The sequence below is a fragment of the Enhydra lutris genome, unplaced genomic scaffold (genome assembly GCF_002288905.1).
Source record: "Enhydra lutris kenyoni isolate GAN:26980312 unplaced genomic scaffold, ASM228890v2 scaffoldscaffold19, whole genome shotgun sequence".
Classification (NCBI taxonomy): domain Eukaryota; kingdom Metazoa; phylum Chordata; class Mammalia; order Carnivora; family Mustelidae; genus Enhydra; species Enhydra lutris.
This window is the reverse complement of record NW_019154103.1, coordinates 12463948-12486789: the sequence shown is the minus strand read 5'-3', so window position 1 is coordinate 12486789 and position 22842 is coordinate 12463948. Positions and strand designations below refer to the sequence as shown.

The 22842-nt window shown below is 36.8% G+C and overlaps 2 protein-coding genes across 3 annotated transcripts in view; one reads left to right on the top strand and one right to left on the bottom strand.

The window, feature by feature from the left end:
- LOC111148288 (cyclin H) overlaps window positions 1-18510 on the top strand; it is a 21466-nt gene extending 2956 nt beyond the window's left edge. Inside the window, exons 2-9 of one of the 2 annotated variants that reach the window (XM_022504770.1) lie at window positions 237-359; window positions 2563-2636; window positions 3639-3849; window positions 8570-8733; window positions 12111-12181; window positions 14621-14732; window positions 17651-17711; window positions 18298-18510. In XM_022504770.1, the coding sequence (XP_022360478.1) occupies window positions 237-359; window positions 2563-2636; window positions 3639-3849; window positions 8570-8733; window positions 12111-12181; window positions 14621-14732; window positions 17651-17711; window positions 18298-18336 (855 nt within the window). In that variant the 3' untranslated portion in view covers window positions 18337-18510. Of the gene's footprint in view, window positions 1-236; window positions 360-2562; window positions 2637-3638; window positions 3850-8569; window positions 8734-12110; window positions 12182-14620; window positions 14733-17650; window positions 17727-18297 lie in introns of both variants that reach the window. The other variant, XM_022504769.1, reaches the window with a different exon arrangement.
- The window catches only part of LOC111148287 (RAS p21 protein activator 1), a 116101-nt gene continuing 111094 nt past the window's right edge, over window positions 17836-22842 (bottom strand). Inside the window, exon 25 of the mRNA XM_022504767.1 lies at window positions 17836-21640. Within this exon, the coding sequence (XP_022360475.1) occupies window positions 21557-21640 (84 nt within the window). The 3' untranslated portion in view covers window positions 17836-21556. The remainder of the gene's footprint in view (window positions 21641-22842) is intronic.

Genomic DNA, 22842 nt, shown 5'->3' with positions numbered 1-22842 from the left:
AATAAATAAATAAAATCTTAAAAAAAAAAAAAAAAGAAATTGTGAAATTATGGTATAGTTTGAGTTTAGCAAATATTTCACTAAAACTATTTTGTGTAATAATTAGCAGCTCTATAAAGAGGAAATGATATATGGCATATTTCCCTTTGGTTGGAGGTACAAACTAAACAATCTGGACAGAGGAAAGTATTTTAAGAGCATTTCATTGAACTTTTGTTGTAACTTTTGGTCTAAAGGTTCTTCCAAATGATCCAGTCTTTCTTGAACCTCATGAAGAAATGATGCTTTGCAAATACTATGAGAAGAGATTATTAGAATTCTGTTCGGTGTTTAAGCCAGCAATGCCAAGGTCTGTTGTGGTAAGTTATGATAGTGATAAAGTATAATGTCCTTTAGCTGACCTCTGAAATCCGAACTCTTCTAAACACGTAACTCAGTTCTCTGCCCACTTTAGGCAAATTTATGTATTCACGTTTTTGTCACTTTATGTATTTTTTTTGATAAATTCCTTAACTTAGGAATTCCTGTATCATTTCTTACAAAGTATTTTCATTCTCATTTCATTGTCAAAAGAATTTTGAGATCTGCTAGACAGGTCATAACATCCTCATTTTACAGAGAAAGAAAATACTACTTTCTCTCTAGGTTCCCAACTAATGATCAATAGAACTGGGAGTAGAACATAAACTAGTGTCTTTTCAAATCTGACAAACACATTTGAAATAAGTCATTCAATCATCTTTTGCAGTCAGATGCCCCAGCTAAAACTCATGCCATAGAAGTTTTTAAACCTTGATTAAGAGATAAACCTGGAGATTTATCTTTGGGTAAAAAATTGTCTTGTGTTTGTTTCAGATGTATGGTTCTGAGGACTTCATTTATGTGGGTGTGGTTACTGTGTTGTGGCAGTGGTGAGGAGAAATAGGTAGTTAGAGTTTTGTGGCTATAGGGACTTAATGCACTGTCCTTGAAATTGTTCCTTTAGTGTGTATTCTTATTTATTGAACATAGACTGAGGTTGAAAAGCTGAAAATAAAAGAGGAGGATTATAAAACATTTTTTCATAATTATCTTACAGGTTTGCCTTGAATATCAAATATGAAGGTCTGTCTTAAGTGAGAATCTGTCTTAACTTTTAAAGTTATATGGAGTGAATAACTTATGACTCAATAGAGAATAACACCCCAGGAAATAATCTCCATTTTTAAAGTTGAAAAAAATTGAGGTATATTGAAAATACCAAGTTCAGGGGTGCCTGGGTGGCTCAATGGGTTAAAGCCTCTGCCTTCAGCTCAGGTCATGATCCCAGGTTCCTGGGATCGAGCACCGCATCAGGCTCTCTGCTCAGCAGGAAGCCTGCTTCCTCTTCTCTCTGCCTGCCTCTCTGCCTACTTGTGATCTCTCTCTGTCAAATAAATAAATAAAATCTTTAAAAAAAACAAAAAGAAAGAAATTACCAAGTTCAAAAATACTCACAGTGGTTTTATTGTTTTGTTTGTTTTTTTGTTTGTTTTTATTTTGTGTTTTTTTTTAGTTTACCTGACCTTCATCTGAGAGATGAAATATTTATAAAGAATTTTAGATGGACTTAACTAGTTGTCTCTAGATTTGGTTCCATGTTTTTCTGATAAAAGAACTATAACATAATAGTAATTTATTACTGAGTTTTTTCAGATGAAGAAACTGAATTCTTGCATGAACTTCTTTTTGGAATTTGTATAACATGCTTATTTAAAACTGATGAAGTTTTTTTGTTTTGTTTCACATAAAATGACAAAGCTAAACTTTTTTAAAATATTTAAAAGGAAACTTTTTCTAACTTAAAATAGATAAACATCTGTTCATTGGTTCTAGCCAAATGACATGATGGTTAAAAGTACAGGCAGGTCTTAGTTGAATCCATCCCTGTTCCTTGTTATATGTGTGACCCCAGACAAGACAGTTAACCTTACTGATGGTCAGTTTCCTTCTCTGTGAAGTGGAGATAGCCATACCTCACCAAGCTGTTGTAAGGATTAAAGCAAGATGATAGCTTGATGCTTGGCACAGAGTCTGGCCCATGGGATTCAGTCAGTAAAATGGTAGGTGCTGTTTCTACTCTTTAGTTTGGCAACATGATCATAGTTCTATTGCACAGATCCAGAGTGGATTTAGAGAGAAGGCTTACTGCCCAACTGTGTTAATTCTGTCAGTTTTTTCCACCAGATTGACTGGTTAAGCTGTGAATATTTGTCTGTTTCTCCTTGATTTTTTTTCTAATCTAGCTGGTGTTTGTTACTCTGAAGTCTAAAACAAACACACAAACTTTTAAAAAGTCAGTCAGTGACCATAGGAAGGGTAACCAGGGTGAGTGAGGAAGGACAGCAAAGGGTCTTTTGGCTATAACTTTTCCATGGTAATTCATCACAATTTATTTTATTAAAAAATAATTAAGTTTTGGTATTTTGTATGGGTAACTTTTTTAAAGAAACCTTTGCATGAGTTAGTTTAAAAAAAAGTTTTAAATAAAATTTAACTTGTATGTGTGACTAGATTCTGATAATGTATTATTTTTAATCTTAGGGTACAGCTTGTGTGTATTTCAAGCGTTTCTATCTTAATAACTCAGTAATGGAATATCACCCCCGGATAATAATGTGAGTATAATTCTAACTTACTGATTTTCATTTAAGAAAACCTTTATGTGTGTGGATAAAATGACTTCTTAAAGGGTAAATAGAGTTGCATTCTGTTATGAACTTATACTCCTTATACATCTATAGTACTACCCTCCCTGTAATACTGATGGCATCTGAACTTCAACTTGTCCATATTCAAATTGTGTTTTTCTCAAACTAAATTTCCTAATACCTCTTTCTGTTAGTGGTACCTTTCTTCTCTTTGTTGCTCCAAGAATCATTCGTGGTACCTCCTCTCTTTCTGTATCAATCAGTTTACAATTTTTGTAGCTCCAGATTCATTTCAATTGAACAAAGGTCCATTGAAAATAAAGATGAAGCTAGTATGAGACTCATCAAAGAGCTTGCTCTCAATCACATTGTCCCTGTTTATTTTCTCCCTTTTTCATTTTCTTTTCTACCAGTCTAGGTCAGGTCCTTGTTACTTCCAATCTTGATTTTTGTGGTAATTTTATTACTAGATGCTCACTCTAAAATTTATGGTAGTAGCCGTGAGAGTTTCATAGGTTGCCGAGGTAATAATCTCTCCAGTGAAATGCCTTCAGAGATTTTACTGATGGCCTTCCACAGTCTTCCTTTAACCTACCTGTCTTCCCTGGCTTCCCCTGCTTTCTTCCATCTGTGTATACCATTGTGTTCTTCCACCTACATTTCATGATTCAAAGTACTCTTATTCTGCAGTTATTTTTCCAGATGTTTATGTTGAACTATATGAAACTGCCATTAATAATGGTTGAATGCTCTGACAAGGTTATACAGTTCATCCTATTACAGTCTTCTAATGGATAAAAGCTTGAACAGAAAACTCTTTTTTTTTTTAATAAATTTCCTGCAGTGTCTGGCATAGTCACTTGTTAATATTAGGCATTTTTAGAACTTATTTTTAATTAATAAAATATTCAGATACTTCTTAAAGTATGTAGAGATCCCATTCCCATCCCTTTATTTTTTTTCCTCTAGGCTCACTTGTGCATTTTTGGCCTGCAAAGTAGATGAATTCAATGTATCTAGTCCACAGTTCGTTGGAAATCTGCGGGAGAGTCCTCTTGGACAAGAAAAGGCACTTGAACAGATTTTGGAATATGAACTACTACTTATACAGCAACTTAATTTCCACCTTATTGTCCACAATCCATATAGACCGTTTGAGGGCTTTCTCATTGATTTAAAGGTAATCTTGTTGATAGAAAAAATAAACTATTAGGATATATACCTTTGCTAGTTCTTTAACCAGAAAAATAAAAATTTTATTATTACTTGTAATCATCCTAGTTGTTATAACATAAGCTTATCTGAAATGTGAGTTCAGCTTGGACCTCTGGTGCTATAGTTCTCAAATTTCAGTGCCACCTGGAAGGTTTGTTAACTCAGATTGTTGGGCTGCAGTTCCAGAGCTGCTCATTTAGTAGATCTGCAGATACTTGTCTAAGAACTCTAATGAGGACCACTGTCAGTTTGGAGTAATGCTTTTGAAGACTTAAGTTAATTCTTCTAACTCTGAAGTATACTGCCATGGGTCTCATTTAAAGAACCACGTAACTTTTAACTAGAATATTGCAAAGTGATTAACATTTTTAGTGCATTGTGAACTTGAATCAGTAGGGAGGTATCAAAAATATAAGGAAATAAGCATTGACAAAAGCAACTCGAGTTGTTTTGTTTGGACCCTGAAAGGGGACTTGGATAGTGTGACTGAAGTCAAAGTGGAAGTCACAAACTGGTTCATTCATGTCAGTTGAGCGGCCAGATTTGGGTATGTACCATATGCCAAAACATTGTGCTTAAGGATTTAAAACAGCTTCAACTTTCATAGGTCTTACAGTCTAATGGGAATGGTAATCATATATCCAGTGTGCTAAGTGCCATAGAAGGAAAGATACAGGATACTTTAGAACGGGATGGCAGATTGAGAGGAAAAAGATAGTTGCGAGAAAAGGTCATTTAGAGTGAAAATCAGAGCAAGAGGAGGAATTTGGTAGTAGAAGAACATCCCAATTAGAGAGACTTCTTTGGTCAAAGGTCCAGATTGAAGAAACTGTGGTGCACTAAAGAACCTAAATGGAGCTTAGAGATAGAGGAGGAAGACTGCCGCGGAGTGCTGCCTGAGTGGAAGGTAGAGGCCTGGACTGTGGAGGTGACAGTAAGGATTTTGAATAGAGCAGCAGGACCAGCATAAGGCTTAAGTTTGGGCAGCGTTGTGGTTTGCAGTTTAAAAAAATCCTGTTGGCAGCTCTGGCATCAGTCCGCGGCAGCTATTTATTGCACGTATGTATGTGTCAGGCATGACATGGGGAATGGATTAGACTCCATGAACGGATGCCAGTAAGATGCTGTTAAGAGTAGTCCAGGCACAAATGGATGAGGAAGATGTGGTCCATATATACAGTGGAGTATTACGCCTCCATCAGAAAGGATGAATACCCAACTTTTGTATCAACATGACGGGACTGGAATAGATTATGCTGAGTGAAGTAAGTCAAGCAGAGAGAGTCAAGTATCAGATGATTTCACTTACTTGTGGAGCATAAGGAATAACTCAGGACACTGGGTGAAGGAGAGAAGTAGTTGGGGGAAATCGGAGTGGGAGATGAACCATGAGAGACTGTGGACTCTGAGAAACAAACTGAGGGTTTTGGAGGGGATGGGTGGGGTGAGCCTGGCAGTGGGTATTTAAGGAGGGCACGTATCTCAGGGAGCACTGGGTGTGGTGCGTAAACAATCTTGGAACACTGAAAAAATAAAATTAATAAAAAAATAGTAGTCCAGGCAAAAGATGGTGGTTGGTTTGACTTATAGTAGCTGTGAGTACAGAGAGAGCTTCCTGGACTTAAGAGATACTAGTCAGAATCACTAGAGCCTGAGGATTGATTTCATAAAGAGATTGAGAACAGAGGAAGAACCCCCAGGTTTCTGGCCTAAGCGTATAGGTAATGGTGGTTCGTTCACTCCCTGATACAGAAAACACTGGCATAGCACGGATTTGTTGATAGTGGAGGGTTCAGGGTTGATGAATCTGGTTTGAGACACAATTTCCAATTCCTGCAAGCATCAAGTGTGTCTGGAGGTGGGAGAAGATGGCAAAGCTATAGGTATAGATTTGGGTGTTGTTGCTCCTAGAAAATTTAAAGTGGACTGGCCCAACGGACCATTTAAAGGGTAGAGAAGGGTACCTGGGTGGCTCAGTCAGGCAAGTGTCCACCTCCTGGTTTCAGATCAGGTGATGATTTCAGCGTCATGAGATCAAGCTGCACTGCCACTCTGCGAGCACGGAGCCTGCTCAAGATTCTCTCCCTCCACCTCTGCCCCACCCCTGTCCTCACACTCATGCCAAAAAATAAATTATTTTCAATAAGTAAATGGTAGTTAAGAGAAATATAAGAAGCTATTAAGGAGACTGAAGAATATCCAGAGAGGTAGGACTTTCTGGAAAAGTGAAGTAGAATACTTTTACGAGTACACGTCACTCTCTAATCCTGTCCAGAATTCAGGCAAAATAGAAGCAAAAGGATAATGTTTGCTGGATTTAGTGTCAGAAGGGTCATCTGTGATTTTTGTGAAATTAGTCTCCATTGAATGTGCAGGAAGAAAGCGGATTGGAGCCAGTTGGGGAATAGATAGCAGGTGAGAAAACAAGTATTTATAACCTGGATTAAACAGCTTGATTTTTGAAGTGGGAAAAGATGATTGATTGAGAAGATAGGGGAACTCCTAGAAATAGATGAGAGATGGTTTTTGTGTTTTGTTTTGTGGAAGAAACTGATGTGGAGAGCTAGAAATGAGAGAAAGCTTAAAGGAAGAAGTGAAAAATAAGTAGCTCAAGTTTGTCTCTGGAGTAAGGTGGAAGGGACTGGCATGAGATTCAAAGCAAAGTATAATTGGCCTTGAGAGAATAATAGCTCTTTGAACAGAGGGATAGAGGTAAGCATGGGTTGAGGACTGTATTATGCCTGGGGATTGGTGCTGACAGGAAATGGAGTGTCTTTCTTTTTAAAGGCAGAGATCATTACAGAGAGTGATGGAGTTTCTGAAAATTACGAGACATTGAGACAGGTGGAAAATGTTGTACACAGTGACACGTGGGAAAACAAATTTTCTATTTAACATAGTTAGGCAGTGTTGAGAGCCCTCCTGAAGTCTGTGAAGTCCGTGAACTTGAATTTATAGTGATAGTACTAGACTTGGTGGTATTGTTTTCTGTTGCAGCACCCAGAAATGTGGATATAGTTACAAAGCAGAAGATTGCTTGAATTCAGCCGTTAAAAGTTTTGTCTGAAATATGTTGGCAGCATATTGGGTCAGGGAATTCCGGAGGGAAGTGAGGACCAGCGGACACTGGTGAGTGGGAGCAAGTAGACAGATAAAGGGATAAAGGACCAAAGGATCTGAGGAGGAAGTTGGGGAATAGCTGTGAAGTAACTAAGCAAATATATTGGGGGAAAGGAGTACTGTGGTCATAGTGGAATGTCTGAATTTCTCATAGCAAAGGTCAGGCATTTCTGGATAATACGACATGGGTGTGACTGTACAGTTGACTCAGGGTATTTTGTTGAGTGTAGAAGAGATTTTTTTAGTGCCTTGAGACTTGAATGTGGATATCTGAAATACATCTAAGGGTTTAGGATTTAGAGTTCAGTGTAGGAAGAGTTTTCAGAGAATATGGGCTCATCTGTATTTCTTGGGCATATTCTAAAAATAATTCTGTAATCAAAACCAACCAACCCCATTTCCATTTACTTCCCAAAAGTAAACTTTAAGTAGCAGAAATTTCAAATGTAGATGAGGTGGTGCTTTAATTCTTAAATGGCTGAATTCCAGCTGAATCCAAGGTGGATTGCCTGGGAAGCCTTTACCTTGGGATGTGCCTTTCTTAGGTCAGCTTCAAACCTCTTTTCCCCTTCCTCCTCAGGTTGAAAAGGACAAAGAGAGGGATTAATGTAAATTAGAACAGTGCCAAGTCCTATACTGGGAGCTTCAGATAAATTATCTTAAAGCATATATTTCTTACTATGAATTGTGATTAAAAAAAGAAAAGTTTAGGGGCACCTGGGTGGCTCAGTGGGTTAAGCCTCTGCCTTCGGCTCAGGTCATGATCTCAGGGTCCCGAGATCAAGCCCCGCATTGGGCTCTCTGCTCAGCAGGGAGCCTGCTTCCCCCTCTCTCTCTCTATGCCTGCCTCTCTGCCTGCTTGTGATCTCTGTCTGCCAAATAAGTAAATAAAATCTTAAAAAAAAAGTTTGAAAGTCACTAAGGAAAAACAGATTCTTCAAACATGCAGAATTTAATGATTACACTTTTGATACATTCTGATGCTGAATACAAAACAATCTTAGATGGAAAAATTAAGCTGAGGTATTACTTTTTTTTTTTTTTTTTTTTTAAGATTTATTTATTAGTTGGGGCGCCTGGGTGGCACAGTCGTTGAGCATCTACCTTCAGCTCAGGTCATGATCCAGGATCCTGGGATCAAGCCCCGCTTTGGGCTCTCTGCTCAGTGGGAAGCCTGCTTCCTTCTCTCTCTCTCTCTGCCTGCCTTTCTGCCTACTTGTGATCTGTGTCTGTCAATAAATAAATCAAATCTTAAAAAAAAGAAAAAGATTTATGTATTAGAGCATACTTGAGCAGGGTCAGAGGGAAATAATCTCAGGCAGACTCCCTGCTGAGTGAGCATTGGGCTCCACAGGGGACTCAGTCCCAGGACCCTGAGATCGTGACCTGAGCCGAAATCAATAGTAGGTGTTTAACCAGTGCAGACAGCCAGGCACCCCTGGGGTGTTACTTTTATAAATAAAAGAATCCTGTATTAAGCATTTTCTTGTTAATATAAATATTTTTGAACTATTATTATTGCATTAACTCTCAGAAGTGATAACATTTGTAAACTTTCTTTCTAGACTCGCTATCCCATGATGGAGAATCCAGAGATGTTGAGGAAAACAGCTGATGACTTTCTTAATAGAATTGCATTGACGGATGCTTACCTTTTATACACACCTTCCCAAATTGCCCTGACTGCCATTTTATCTAGTGCATCTAGAGCAGGAATTACTATGGAAAGGTATTAATCTGTGTTTTAGCTTTGATCAGACTCAGTTTATCCCTTTCTGGAAAGTGAATTTTTAAGTGCTATTCAGTTTGTGACTTAATCCTTTATACGTACTGTGTTTCAGAGGGTTGGTGAGGGCGACAGAAGAAATGAAATGACCTTTTATATATTTTTTAAGATTATTATTTTTTTAATTTTTATTTGTTTTTTAAGATTTATTTATTTGAGAAAGAGAGCAAGAGTGCACAACTAGGGGAAAAGGGGCAGAGGGAAAGGGAGAGCCAATGTGGGGCTTGATCCCAGGACCCTGCAATCATGAGCTGAGCCAAAGGCAGATGCTTAAGGGACTGAGCCACCCAGGTGCCCTGTCACCTCTTTAAAGAAATCTTTAAAAAATTGAGTGTCTTTGAGCTAAGAGGATCCATTTTATGACCTATGTAGAAGTAAATCAGGTGATCCCGGAAAGACCGATAGAGCTGTCTGTAAAGAGTGAACGGAGAAGTTTTGTGAACTTTAAGCAACACGTGCACAGCAAATATGTCTGCCTGATTTATTGTTCTTCTCCTGCTGTGGAGCCTGTGTGGCATGTGGCATTCAGTAAAGGTCTGTTAAATGAGTAATGCTTCAGGGGATGTCCATATGAATTGCACCTGAGCTGTAGACACCTACAGCTGATGCATAAATGCACAGTGAGAACCGGGCTTTGTGACAAGCCCTTTACCTCAATTAACTTTGACTCTCTGCAGTATCTTGTGCACAGATTAATTAAACACTGTTTTCATACTGATTTGTAACTGAAGCACAGGCTAGTAGCAAATTAGATTTTGTAAATTTTTATAATTTCTTTGTGACCTTTGAAGTTCTGCCTGATCTTAGTCCTAGAAAAATCTGAGGAAGATAAGATTTTATAAACTTATACTGTTCTCCATGTTTGTAATCCCCTCATCCAAAATTTCAAAATCCATTGATAATGGTGGTAGCAAACATGAACAGATGTGATTTAGTCTTTATCCAGCTTAATGGGAGTATTTATGTGTTTCCTTACAGAAATACGAATGTACTGGTAACAGGCTACATCCCCTGACATCACTGCATTGTTGCACATTTCTTGGTACTTTCCCTAGGTTCCCTTTCCAAAACTTGAACAGTTTATGAATTTCAAAACAAATGCAAGATAAGGCTTGTGGGCTTGTTTTTAATTCATGGTATGCCTCTTCTCCACAAACACAGCTCACCAAATGTACATAAATATATACTTTTAATCCCTAAGTGATCTATACCTCCATTTATTTAACTAAATAAAACTTTATCAAGTGCCTTCTCTGTACCATGCACTGTACTGTTAGAATGAACAAAGCTATCAGTCCTTGTTCTAGTTAGGAAAGACAGCAGATTATTGATATCTATGGAGTTTAGATGTGAAGCTTCCAATCTCTAAGAGAAGAAAGCCTCTTTTCTACAAGTCAGATAGCCAAATGTCTGATTTGAAGCATCATATCCAATGCCGTGTGTATGCATATTCTCCAGTGGTGAGATTCTTATGGAGAGGGATGAAGTTTATGTCATCTTGGAAGTGTCGTTACAATCTCATATAGCTGAAACTGAAACTGTGGTAACTTGGGCTCATGACAAATTAAATACACTTTAGAATTTCCCAGGGACTATGAAGAGTTGGGCATTTTTTTCCTTTTGAGGAAGTATTTGTGAATCATTCTTAACTTCTGATTTACTTTGCAAACTCTGGGGACACATTGGAATTGCCTTTACATTTATTGCTGGTTTCAGAAAGGGAAAGCCCTTGTGCTATTATATTCTGGGTGACGCTTTAGATTAATACTCATAGGATGTTCTTTTGTTAGTTCTGAGTTGTTTTCTCTTTTACTGGATTTCGAGATTTATTTTTCATCTCCTAGCTTGACTTCTTAAATATTCCTGCTTGCTTATGGATTTTTTAATCAAAATATTAAAATTCTAATTCAGTATTGAGATTGAGTTGCTAACTTACAGGTTCGTTGAGGCAGAGTCTAGTCAGCTAACTCTTAGAACTAAATGTTTTGCTCTTATGTTTAAGAAATGAAAAAGAGTAAAAAGAGACAAAAGAAAATGCCTTAAGTGTGAGGGTTTGGGAGAAAAAAGAAAGGAAAAGACTAATAGTTATTTTGAATTACTGATAGCCACAAATGTATTCATTGTTAAGGGAGTTGTTGATTCTTGTATCTAAAATTAATTCCCATCATAGATGATGAAGTTGTTAACATCAAACTTAGCTATCAAAACTTACGCAGTATCATTTAAATAATGGGGATAGTTTAAAAGCAACAAAATTTCCTAATTGTCTAACTGTATTCCAGCATTTACTCATTTTGCCATTTTTCAGAGAAATTAATAATTTCTTTCTACTTGTGTTTGAAAGATTACTTATGCCTTCACAGTCTGTTCACTTGGGCTTTTATCAATTATATATCAAGTTCAGAGTAGCTAAATATTTAAATATAGAAATTATTTTCAAGCTGCTATCATTGGTTGCCAGAAAAACGATAATGAGGCTTTATATCCATTTATGGAAATATTAACACTTTGATTTATAGATGTAATAGATTTGCAAAACATGAGGCTATTCTTTTTTTTTTTTTTTCCCCAAAAGATTTATTTATTTGACAGAGACAACCAGAGAGGGAACACAAGCAGGGGGAGAAGCAGGCTCCCCGCTGAGCAGGGAGCCTGATGAGGGAGTCTGTCCCAGGACTCTGGGATCATGACCCGAGCCAAAGGGAGACGCTTAATGACTGAGCCACCCAGTCGCCCCAGAGCATGAGGATATTCTTAACTGGTTTGAATACCTATTGGTCCCAAGAAGAGCACTTAGAGTTAACTTGCTATTAAGGGAAGAGAGAATCCTTACTAGTACCATGTTCCAGCTCTGCTTCTTCCTAGCTTTATGACTTTGGGCAGGGGACAAGATCATGACTTGTCTGTGCTTGTGACTCACATTGTTCAAATTGCTCAATTACTCAAATTATTCAGATTGTAAAATGAAGTTAAATTCGTAGAGTTTATATATTAAAACATTTAACACTAGTAACAGTCAATAATCGAAATGTTGTATTCATAACCATTTTCCCTCTGAAAGTTTATATATTACAAAATTTAGGCAAAATAATTTGGACATTAAACGTCTTTTAAACTAAGTTGTATTAGATCCTTAAGACTATAATAGAGTATATAGTTTTGTGGAGTTCGAGGTATTGTTATTTAATACTTTTAATGTAAATTAATTTTAAAATTGCCTTTGATGAAATGAACGTGGGGGAAACTAATTTATGATGTCATGTTTCTCAAGATGCAGTATGTATTCAGTAGATTAAAATTTTTTTTCCTTTTTCTACCAGTTATTTGTCAGAAAGTCTCATGCTGAAAGAGAACAGAACTGGCTTGTCACAGTTACTAGATATAATGAAAAGTAAGTAAAACAGGACACTTTATAAAATGTTCTTCTATTACAAAGCTACTTTCTAAATATCATCTTGATATTTAACTTCAGGTATCAATCATATAGATTGTTGTTTGGATTTATTTTCATTGATTTACTGGATCATGGAGGCATTAAGGATACATTCATTGGTGGAGAACAAGTAGAACGATCATGAAAGGAAGTAGTTTGTACACATAGAGAACTTATTAGGAAAGTGAAAATAGAAGATTCAGAAAGGGTTAAAGTTTAAAATAGTCCTTTTGAAGTGTACACAGATATATGACAAGCACAGGAGAAGATCTAAAGGGAACCAAATTAAAGATCATACTTAAAATTGGAGTTGTTTTGTAGTCAGCTTTAATTAGTTCCCATTATTTGCTAGTCATGTTGGTATTACAGAAGTCGTGGTTCTCCACTGGGTGTGATTTTTGCAATGTGTGGGACCCTTTTGGCTGTCAGAACTTAGGGGGTAGGGGAGTGGCTAGTACTCAACATCTAGTTGGTAGAAGAATGTTACTAAACATAATTCAGTGTAGCCCCTTATTAAGCTGAAGAATGACTCCCCAAAGATACCCATGTCCTAATCCCTAGAAACCATGAATGTTACCTTAGAAAGCTGTTACAGTTTGAAGATCTTGAGATGGATATCCTGGATATCCAGGTCACAGGAGTCTTTATTAAAGAAAGGCAGAGGAAGGTTTGACAGAGAAGACAAAACACAGAGAAAGATTTGAAGATGCAAACCTTAAAAATTGGAGTGATGTGGCCACAAGCCAGGGGATGCTGGGAGCCAGAAGCTGGAACAGGAAAGAATGGATTTCCCCCTAGAGCCTCCAGAGGGAATGGGGCTCTGCTAACATTTTGATATTGACCCAGTGAAACTGATTTCGGACTCCGGGGCTTCAGAACTGTGAGAGGAGAATCCATTTCTGTTTCAGGACTTACTGAGCTTAGAGTAATTTTTAATAGCTGACTCAGAAAACAAATATAGCCTCTCACAATGAAGACTTTTCCAGCCCAAACCTTTGGCAGTGCCAGTGTTGAGAAACCCTGTCTTAGTGGGTGAGTAGAGATTACCCACCCCTCTCCTTCCTTCATTCTTGCCTGTGTATCACTGAAGGCTCACGGCTACTAAGCATTAGAGTTAAAAGTAATCTGTGTTTGTCTCCCTTGTGTTTGTGCTACTTGTCTTTTTTAACTAAATATGTAGCTGAAATACTAGGTAAGCCAATAAAATATGAGATTAAAAATCATGATCTTGGATGAGGGTAGTAAATGTGTTTTATATGTTTTATATTTCAGAAGGTAAGCTGTTTCAGGGCATGTAAATAACATTTCTTGATTCTCTGCTTGAAATGATCTTGAGGGCTTCCTTCAATTGGGAGTGATGGATTTGTGATTTACGAATCATAAAACTGTAGGTCTTCAGTTTCACCACTAGAGGGTGCACTTCCAACGCTGTGATTCAGCCAGAGATCTTGGGATCTCGGATTTAGTAGGTAAAACGGAGCCTTAAAGATAACCCACTGTGCTCATCATACAGCTAACAGCTTTTGACTGATTTCTTCAGTTCCTTCATTTTACTCCACTTGTTTTAACATGAAGTAAAAATAGCTTTTGACAAAACAGCACTATAACAATATTAAGGTATCTTATTCCTAAGTTTTTGGAACAAAGATAATCAAGCCACAAGTATTAATTCAGTTGAAAACACTGCTTTGTTTACAGTCCAGCAAGCTCTGCCTGTTTGGCACATGTGGCTGGCTAATAATAAGCCCTGGATCTCTCACCATTCCCCTAAAAATTCTTGAGACTTACATTCTTTGGTTTATTGTAGTTGAATAATACAAACAGACGAGGGGAGAGGACATTTTGGCAGTTGTAAAGTCACTGACACAGTAGTTCACTTTTAGCCTAAGGAGGACATTTTTGTTTTCTTTGATGCTTTATTGTCTAGGTGCTATATTTTTTTGAAGCAAAGGATCATTGACACATTTTTACTAAGTGTCCTCCCTTTATTACATGTCACCTAATAATGGTTTCCTTTGTAAATAGTCTTTGGGCCACCATCTGTAGCACAGAATGTTATAAATACAGCTGGCAGAGAACAAAGGATGTTCACTGAATCATGGATTTTTAAAGCCTTAAATCTGAAAAAGTGACCATGGTGGGATTTGGAAAAAGTATTGACTAGATTGAAGAACATGCTTCTTTTTATGCTGTATATGATATGGACTAAGCAGGAGACCACTATAATTACTTGAAGTATGGTATTTACTGGATTTTAATGCAGAACATTGCAAATGCTGGTAATAATCACATTTCAAGAGTTTTGTTATTATTCCCATAGTAAGTTGGGAAAATACTCAGCTATCTTACAGGAACAGGACTTTTTATTATCCAGTATAAATCTTTATCTCCACATAGGTATGAGAAACTTGGTAAAAAAATACGAGCCACCCAGATCTGAAGAAGTTGCTGTTCTGAAACAGAAGTTGGAGAGATGTCACTCTGCTGAGCTTGCCCTTAATGTAATTACGTAAGTAGGTGGGGGTGTTAAGGATGGATATAATTGTTCTTGAGGCTAGCTCATCCTAAAGTCACTTAACTGGTCAATGTTTGCTTTTGTGGGGAAAAATGCCCATTAAGCTGGGTTGTCTTTAATCGAGTGGACATTTCTAACAGGATTAAATACCAGACAGTAGTTTGGCTTTCATATACTGTTCTCCTCATATGACTAATGTATTCTTTGGGTTGCAGGCCCTGTCCGTTACTTCCCATGGGACCTCTAGAGTCTTCCTAGGGAATCTCCAAACCTCGTACTGTCTTTTAATATTTGGGTTCTTTGCAGGTCTGGTATCTTGTCTGAGGGAACAAGTGTACTGTTTCAGATTTACTTCTGTTAGCTAGGACAGGGAAAGTTGGCCTGTTTTCTTTCAGGGATGAACTTTAAATTGAAGACAGATTAAGTAGGAGAATGTGCTGTTGGATATTTTCTTGGCAGCCATAAGGAACACCTATAAGGTCTCTCACGGATTTGTAGGCTGAATGTGGAAATCACAGAATTGGGGTTCTTTATGCTTTGCAAATTGAAGGATCTACTCAAACCTCATCTTTTAGGAATTTAAACAAGGTGGGGGTGTGGAATGGTAATGAGAAAACTGTTGTTTTTTTCTGTGGAATACATTGATTCCAAAGTTCTACCTTATTAATATTTTGTGGGAATTAACAGTGTCCTCTTATAGTGAAGATGCATCTGAGATGTTTTTGATCTGTTATTGGTGAATGTACTGCATAATGTCTGAGAAACCAGGACAGTATTCTTTGACCTTCAGATCCAGGTACATGTGGCTTAAATTCTTTACAGAGTCACAGGAGACTATCCAAGGATTTATGAAACATGGAAAATGTGGTACTGCTTTATTGTATTGCAGCTGTCACTGCAAGGCATGGCTCAGCATAGAACTTAAAATTGGTAGATCTCACTTGTGGGCTTCAGTGGTAACTCACAGAAATGAAGAGTGGTTACAGAGAAGTAAAGAAATGTCGACTTGAATAAATCAAAGTATTGCAGAAACGATTATATTCTTTTCACATTGATTTTGAAGTGGGCTTAGACCAACGGTTGGCAAACTGGCCCAGAGGCCAAATGTGAACTACTACCTGTTTTTACAAAGACTTGTACTGGAACAGAGACATGCCCATTAGTTTGCATACGGTCTGTCGCTCTTTTCACACTGCAGCAGGAGTTAGGTAGTTGTGACACAAGTGAACTGTACGGCCTACAAGGTGTGAAATATTTATATTGACCATATAAAGAAATTTATCACCCTCTGGATCACACCACTGGACTATTAATTTATCCTTCTAGCTGGGTTAACTATGAGTGGTCTATAATCCAAAATTGCTAACTGCTAGGGTACCTCTTACTCCAAGTTGCTATGTGCCTTTTTTACTATGTCAAGCAAATTCTGCATTTTTGTGAGTACTTGGTGGGGGCTGCTTTTCAGACTATCTAAGAAAAGGACTTAAAAAAAAAATCCAGGATAAAATGCAATAAATAACAAATTACTAGAATGAAATACACAAAACACAAGTTGAAATTTTATTAAGATTTTAGTAGTCATAAAATTAATCGATGGAATTGTTGTAAAATTTTCTAAACAGTCTGTTTCTGTACTTCACCTTATTGCAAACTGAAAATGGTTCATGACTGGTCTATGGACCACAGTGACAAGCATTACTTCAGGACAAAATAATTTTTCCTGGTCTTTAAAATTCCTTTTTTTATGACACAAACAATTAAGTCTATTGTCATTACTAAAGTCAGTACAGGTAAACCAAAGTTCTCTTTGACCAAAACCCAAATCCAGTTGTGACCTCAGAGGTAGTATCTAGCTGATTTATACCTTTGCCAGTCTTCTCTGCATGTGTGTATGAAATAAGTGGTTTTTCCTCTCTGAATGCTTTCATACATATTGTACAACTGTTGTAGTGTCAGTCTTTAACTTTTGCCAGGCTGGGTGAGAAAACAGTATCACATTGGTATTTTAATTTGTATTTCCCCTATTACTATGAGGCATTGCTGTTTCTAGTTTAACAGCCATTTGTATTTCTTCTATATTGCCTGCTTACAACCCTTGTGCAGTTTTTTGATGTTACTTTCCTGATCTGTAGTTCTTCATATATTTGTCTTTTCCTGTATCCTACAGCTGTTTTATTGTGTCTTTCAACTTAGTGGTATCTAGGAGATGTATGTTATGTTTTATGCTTTTACATTTGAATACCACTTCTAACGCTAAAGCTAATCTTTATTTTGCTTTGTGTTCATCTGTTAAAATGATTTGGAATTATTTATGAATGATGTGAGGTACACATGTCATAACACTAATTTTTTTTTTAAAAAAGTCCATTACCTAGCTGTTTTTTAAAAAATCATAATTTTCCCCAATTACATATTCCTTATAAATTCATATATATGCATCGTTGTTTTTGCCTATCTGCTCGATCATCGATCCAGTTAATTCTTGCTAATACCACACCATAAATTACTTTCTTTCATACATAGTGTTTTGATGATACCTGGGACAAGGGCCCCACACTTTATTCTTTCAGATTCTTTTGCTCTTTTTGCATAGTCTTGCACATCAGTTATACTTGACAGTTTCCATGAGAAATTTTATTAGGATTTTAGTTAGAATTGCATTGAACATAGAGATTAATTAGAAAGATAATGTCTTCCTCTCCATAATGCATCTCTTTACATCTTCCATACCTTTGTTCTTCAGTAGATATATATACAGTATTTCATTTAACCTTGCTAGAATATATATATTATATATTATTTCAGATATATGTATTATATATATGTACATATATATATAAGGATATATATATCCTTGCTAGTTTATAGTTTCTGTTGCCAGTTTTAGATTATTGATGGCTGCTTAATTACAGGAAGAAGAGGAAAGGCTATGAAGATGATGATTATGTCTCTAAGAAACCCAAACATGAAGAGGTATGTTCTCCAAAGGTAAATTTTAAAAATTACTTTTATTGTATAATCTAGTCTGACCATACTGTTAAGATTTTATTTTTCCAGAATGCAAGTATTACAGAGGCGTGGGCTTTTGAAGCCTTCATTTTTTTTTTGCATCCTTTTTTATGTATATTCTTCTTGTTATCATGGGATTTTTCTCACTTCTTTCTTACCCTGTTCTGAAGCAGTATAATGGTTAATTGATGAAGAATCCTTCCTCTGGTTATGGAAGGCAACAGAAATAGATATAACATGCTAAATTTCTGCTCTGTTTTTGACTTTCAAGGATTCTTCTCATCCTTTTCAGAAAACTTGTACTTTACATATCAGATATATATTAATAATAAGAGGCAGAAGGTCACAGTTGTAACCTTTACTCCTGTCATTAGTGTAGTCTCGTGAGACCAAACCATAGTACTGTAAGATTGAACTACTACAAATTTTCCTGGCTTATTACCTTCCTATAATCACAGTAAAAGAAGATTTTCCTGAAAGGTAAGGAGCTAAATAGTGCTGTTACGCTTTAGTATAATGTTATTCTTACTACGTTTTCTTTCCTTCTTAGGAAGAATGGACTGACGATGACCTGGTAGATTCTCTCTAACCATTTGAAATTGACTTTCCAGTGCTAACTAATCAACAGAAGGATGAAGCATCTGGCATTTAACTTTGTTGAAAAAAGAAATAATGTGAAAGCATCAAATATATTAAACTTTTCTCCCTTTCTCTCAGGCTAGCTTTATGTGAAATAAAACCCCTGGAGAGAGCCAGAATAGCACCTGGTTTAGATAGTCTTGCCCCATCATGACTAATACCAAATCAGTCTTTTTGCAGTAGCCAAAGCTGTAATTTATTTGCCTTTGGTGTTTTAAACAAAAGAAGCAAACCTATTTTTTTTTTTTTTTTTTTTTTTAAGAAAAGCACCAAAAAAGGTCACAAAAAATTAATCCAAGTAATCACCTTTAAACCTGCTAGGGAATGTTTTTTGCCCTCTGAAACCTTTGTAAATGCCTTCTCAGATGTCACTGTAGTATACTTAGCTTTCTTCTATATAACTCCTGTACCTCACCTGTCAAATGCTTCAACTGAAACTAAAATCTAGTTACCCAGGGTAATAATAGTCAGTATTTGTTGTCCTCACTTAGTTACCTGAAAACACTACCAAGTAAGTTTTAAAGGAGAAATCAAACACACAGTCTTGAGTAGTGGTCTAGATAAAAAATTAAGTAGCTGTAGATCTGCAGATAGTCAAGAATTGTACATTCGCTGTCAAAACTAACACATACCCTCAGGTGAATCCATATAAATAGGTGTTATGGTTATTAACTTATCAGATGAAATATGTTCAAGACATTGAATTCAAATTGAAGTGACTTGATAAAAATAACTGCAGACTATGGTACTTGATCTTGATTGTCTATTTCACTTCATGATTCTGGTCAAGTTCTAAAGCTCTCTGTGTCCATTTCCCAAGGTGCAAATGGGGCAAATAATGCCTACTTTTCCCAGGTCTAATGGGAATAGTGCTTGCATATACTAAGTGTTGCACATTGTAGCATTTGTCCAGGTATTTAAGTGTGATCTTACTTGGTTTCTAAGTTGCAACCAAATTGTGATTGTTCAATTTTTTCTAGAAAACTGGGTTGCAGGAATTCTGTGAAACTCTGTAGCCCTGTAAATCTGAGTTTGATGGATACACAGCTGTCCTCAGTGTCTGTTCATCCCAGGCTGCACTTGCCATTAGAGTGTAGGTACCATTTTAATTCCATCTCACTATGTGAGGGCAGTATTTACTGTATGCACCTTCTCTCTAATAATTCTTTACGTTTGAAGTTTTTGGTTTCTTCTCATTGTTGGATGAGGAATGAAATTCATGAAGTGTGATTTTACAAACATGGACTGGAAGAAGCCAAAGTTAACAATCTTCCAGAACTATCCAAGTTAAGTAGCAGTGCTGCTGGCCTCTAGACAGCATTGTGAAGTGTTCATACTTTGTTTCCCTTTTAAGTCCCTAAGCTTTAGTATCAGAGCAAGGCCCACATTTATTTCTGAAGTCTCCTAGCCAGCCCCATTAATAAAGTCTGAGGTTTTACTTCATCTTTGACCCAACTAGTTACTGTAAGGAGTACAAAGGTAAATGACATGTTTCCTATTCCACCTCAAGAGATAAAGATGGCATTAAAATATAAAAGGCAGAAGAGGACCTTTCAGCCTGGGGGAATGGCAGAGGATAGGTCAGTATGGCTAGAGACTGAGGGGTGATTAGTGGGGAGGACTAAGTTGACTGGCACTAGAATTTGGACCTCCCTGGACTGTGGTGAAATGTTCTTGGAGATGTCACTGGTCTATATCCCTTCGGCTTTATCCTGTAACCCATACTACTGCCATGGTAGTCCAGCTGTAAAGCTGGAGTGAGGGAAAAGTAATGGAAATTGAGCTGACACGAAGGAAAAGGAGCACAGGAGAGCAGACTGGGTTGTCTGGCTTTTGACATCACTGTTCACCTGCCTCTACAGAAGTAACAACTTCTCATAGCTTAAAATTGTGCTATGCATCAATCTTTTAAATCCTTGATTATTTTTTCCTGTATTAAAGTGTTGCTCTTAGAATCTAGGCCTTTAGGAAAAAAAAATTTTTTTGTTGAAAATGCTTTTCTGCCACGTACTTCTTTGTATGCCTTCTCTCTCCCGCACAATTATGGGAGGGAAGGAATTCTTGCTTGTTTTCTCCCTGGCCCTTGCTCTGGTACTAAATTTGAACTGCCCCTAAAGGAGGAGGGAAAAAATTAAACTGAATGCTTACCTGTATTTAGACAGAAGTAATCAGTTACTCAAGATATCCCTTGGTTTTATTTTAACTTAAACCCCTGTGAATACTTCACAAAAATACATATACAGAAGCAAATAAAACTATACAAACTATATATGCAGCAGATAGAACAAGTAGTCAGGAGTTCAAAGATGGATAGCTCTGTAAAAAAATCAATTTAGAAATGAGTACTTTCAACAAAAGCATTCCAGATATTTTGACACATAAAATAAATTGGTAATCTATAGAACGGATGAATGGGTAACATGCATTGATCAGTACAACAACCAATAATATTTACTGGATTCAAACTATTTACTGTTGTAAACATTTAATGAAAGCATCATGAGCTCTAAATAGTCTTTGACAATTCCAACAAAATAAGTGGTATGTTTAAAAAATAAAGCTGATGAGCAATAGGTCCATTCTATATATTTTCTCTTAACAGTTCCAGCAAGAGAAATAGCACAGTATTTTAAAAAAAGTATACAGCAAAGATTGTTCCTATTATAGTGGCAGACTCTGGAACCTATAAATACAAACAGTCATTGAACAGTCAAACGGTCGTATTCCTAATAAGGAGGAAATTACAGTAAGAACAGTGAGCAGTCCAGTTATGCTCAATTGTCAAGAAAATCCTTTTTCTTGTCAGTTGATTTCATAGTTCTTTTTCCAAGACACAGCAAAACTTTGGCAATTGGATGTATTGAAAAAATATTTTTCAAGTTCAGTCAGCATTTTGTTATGTGAAAGGTGATCTGTACACCAAGGCTCAGAAGTTGGTAAAGACTGATTCCGTATGTGGAAAAAGTGCAAATTTCCTGCACAGATAGCTTACAAAGCTGCTGGCACATTTACTCACCAGCAGAATCTTGGATTTTGTTTGCATAGCTCACGCATCACTGGAATGTGGAAAGGTGTGCTATTTTTTTGGCAAGAGCAAAGGAAACATTATACTGATGTGAATTACCGTGTTGGGCATGCTGAATCCAAGCAGAACACTTGGGCGAAGTCTGCTACCTGACATCATTAGTTTTTGTATACTGGTTTTGTTTTTGTTGAAGCAGTTCTGTTATAGCCAGAAGCTTTTTCAGTACATGCTAAACAAGGAAAAATAGTATGAAAATAATTAGTAAATAAATGAAAGTTCAGTCAGAAATTTCAGGGAACCTGGATTTTGGAAAAAGCCACATCAATTCAAAGGAACTCATAAAATAATACTAACCATTCTACTCAAAGCACAAAATTGTGAACGTTTCTATTAATTATTTAGTCCTTGACTCAGTATTTTTGGTCAAGGTAAGATCTTTGTACACTAAATAGAATTTCATTTATTTGCTATTTTCATATCTACTCAGGACAGAACATCTTGCCAGAAGACAGACTGATCATTACAAATCATCCTAATATCCATAAGATCACAGAGGAGCAATCAGCTTGCAGCCCAGTGAACACTATCAAGTATCATGTAAGAAACAGGACTACACTGGGCCTAAAATTAATTAGGCCAAATTCTCCAAGAATTTTATTTAAGGCATATCATAACAAACTCAGCCCCAGTGTAGCTGGAAGGCATTATATATACCACAGACGCTAAGTAGGCCAGTGGCACATACTAAGCTGCTAAAGTGACTGGAATCTTAGTGAGCCAGAGGAGGTTATCTAAACTTGAGGATTTTAGAATCCTCAAATCCACAAACACAATGCTTTAATTTTAATCTCTTCTACAAGGCTCCTACCAGATGATTGGCCAGTACAGTGATAATCCTCAGGAAGAGCTTATTAGAAATGACAGTTTTCAAGGCCACACTCCAGAATCTCTGAACCTGGAACTTGCAGGTCACTTGGCTATGCACTGTGTATGGGAGATAAGCCATATCACTACTGACTTTATGATTCACTTGCCATTTTCACATCACTGAAGTGTGTAACACCACTGTTTTTCAGTATAGTTCACACTGTGCCATGTCAAACATACATAATTTTAGTCTGGGTCCATTACTGCTCTGCCAAGATCTTTGCAGAGGAAGATTCCAATTCTTAAAAATATAACTGATAAAACAAACCATAAGAGACTTTTAAGCTCACAAAACAAAGTGAGGGTTGGTGCAGGGGTGGGGAGCGTAGACATGGGGGAGGGTATGTGCTATGGTGAGTGCTGTGAAATGTGTAAGCCTGATGATTCACAGACCTGTACCCCTGGGGCAAATAATACATTATATGTTAATAAAAATTTTTAAAAAGTTGACCATAAGTCAGCTAGTTACCTTTCAGAGTCTTATGCTGACATTCTGCTTAAGTG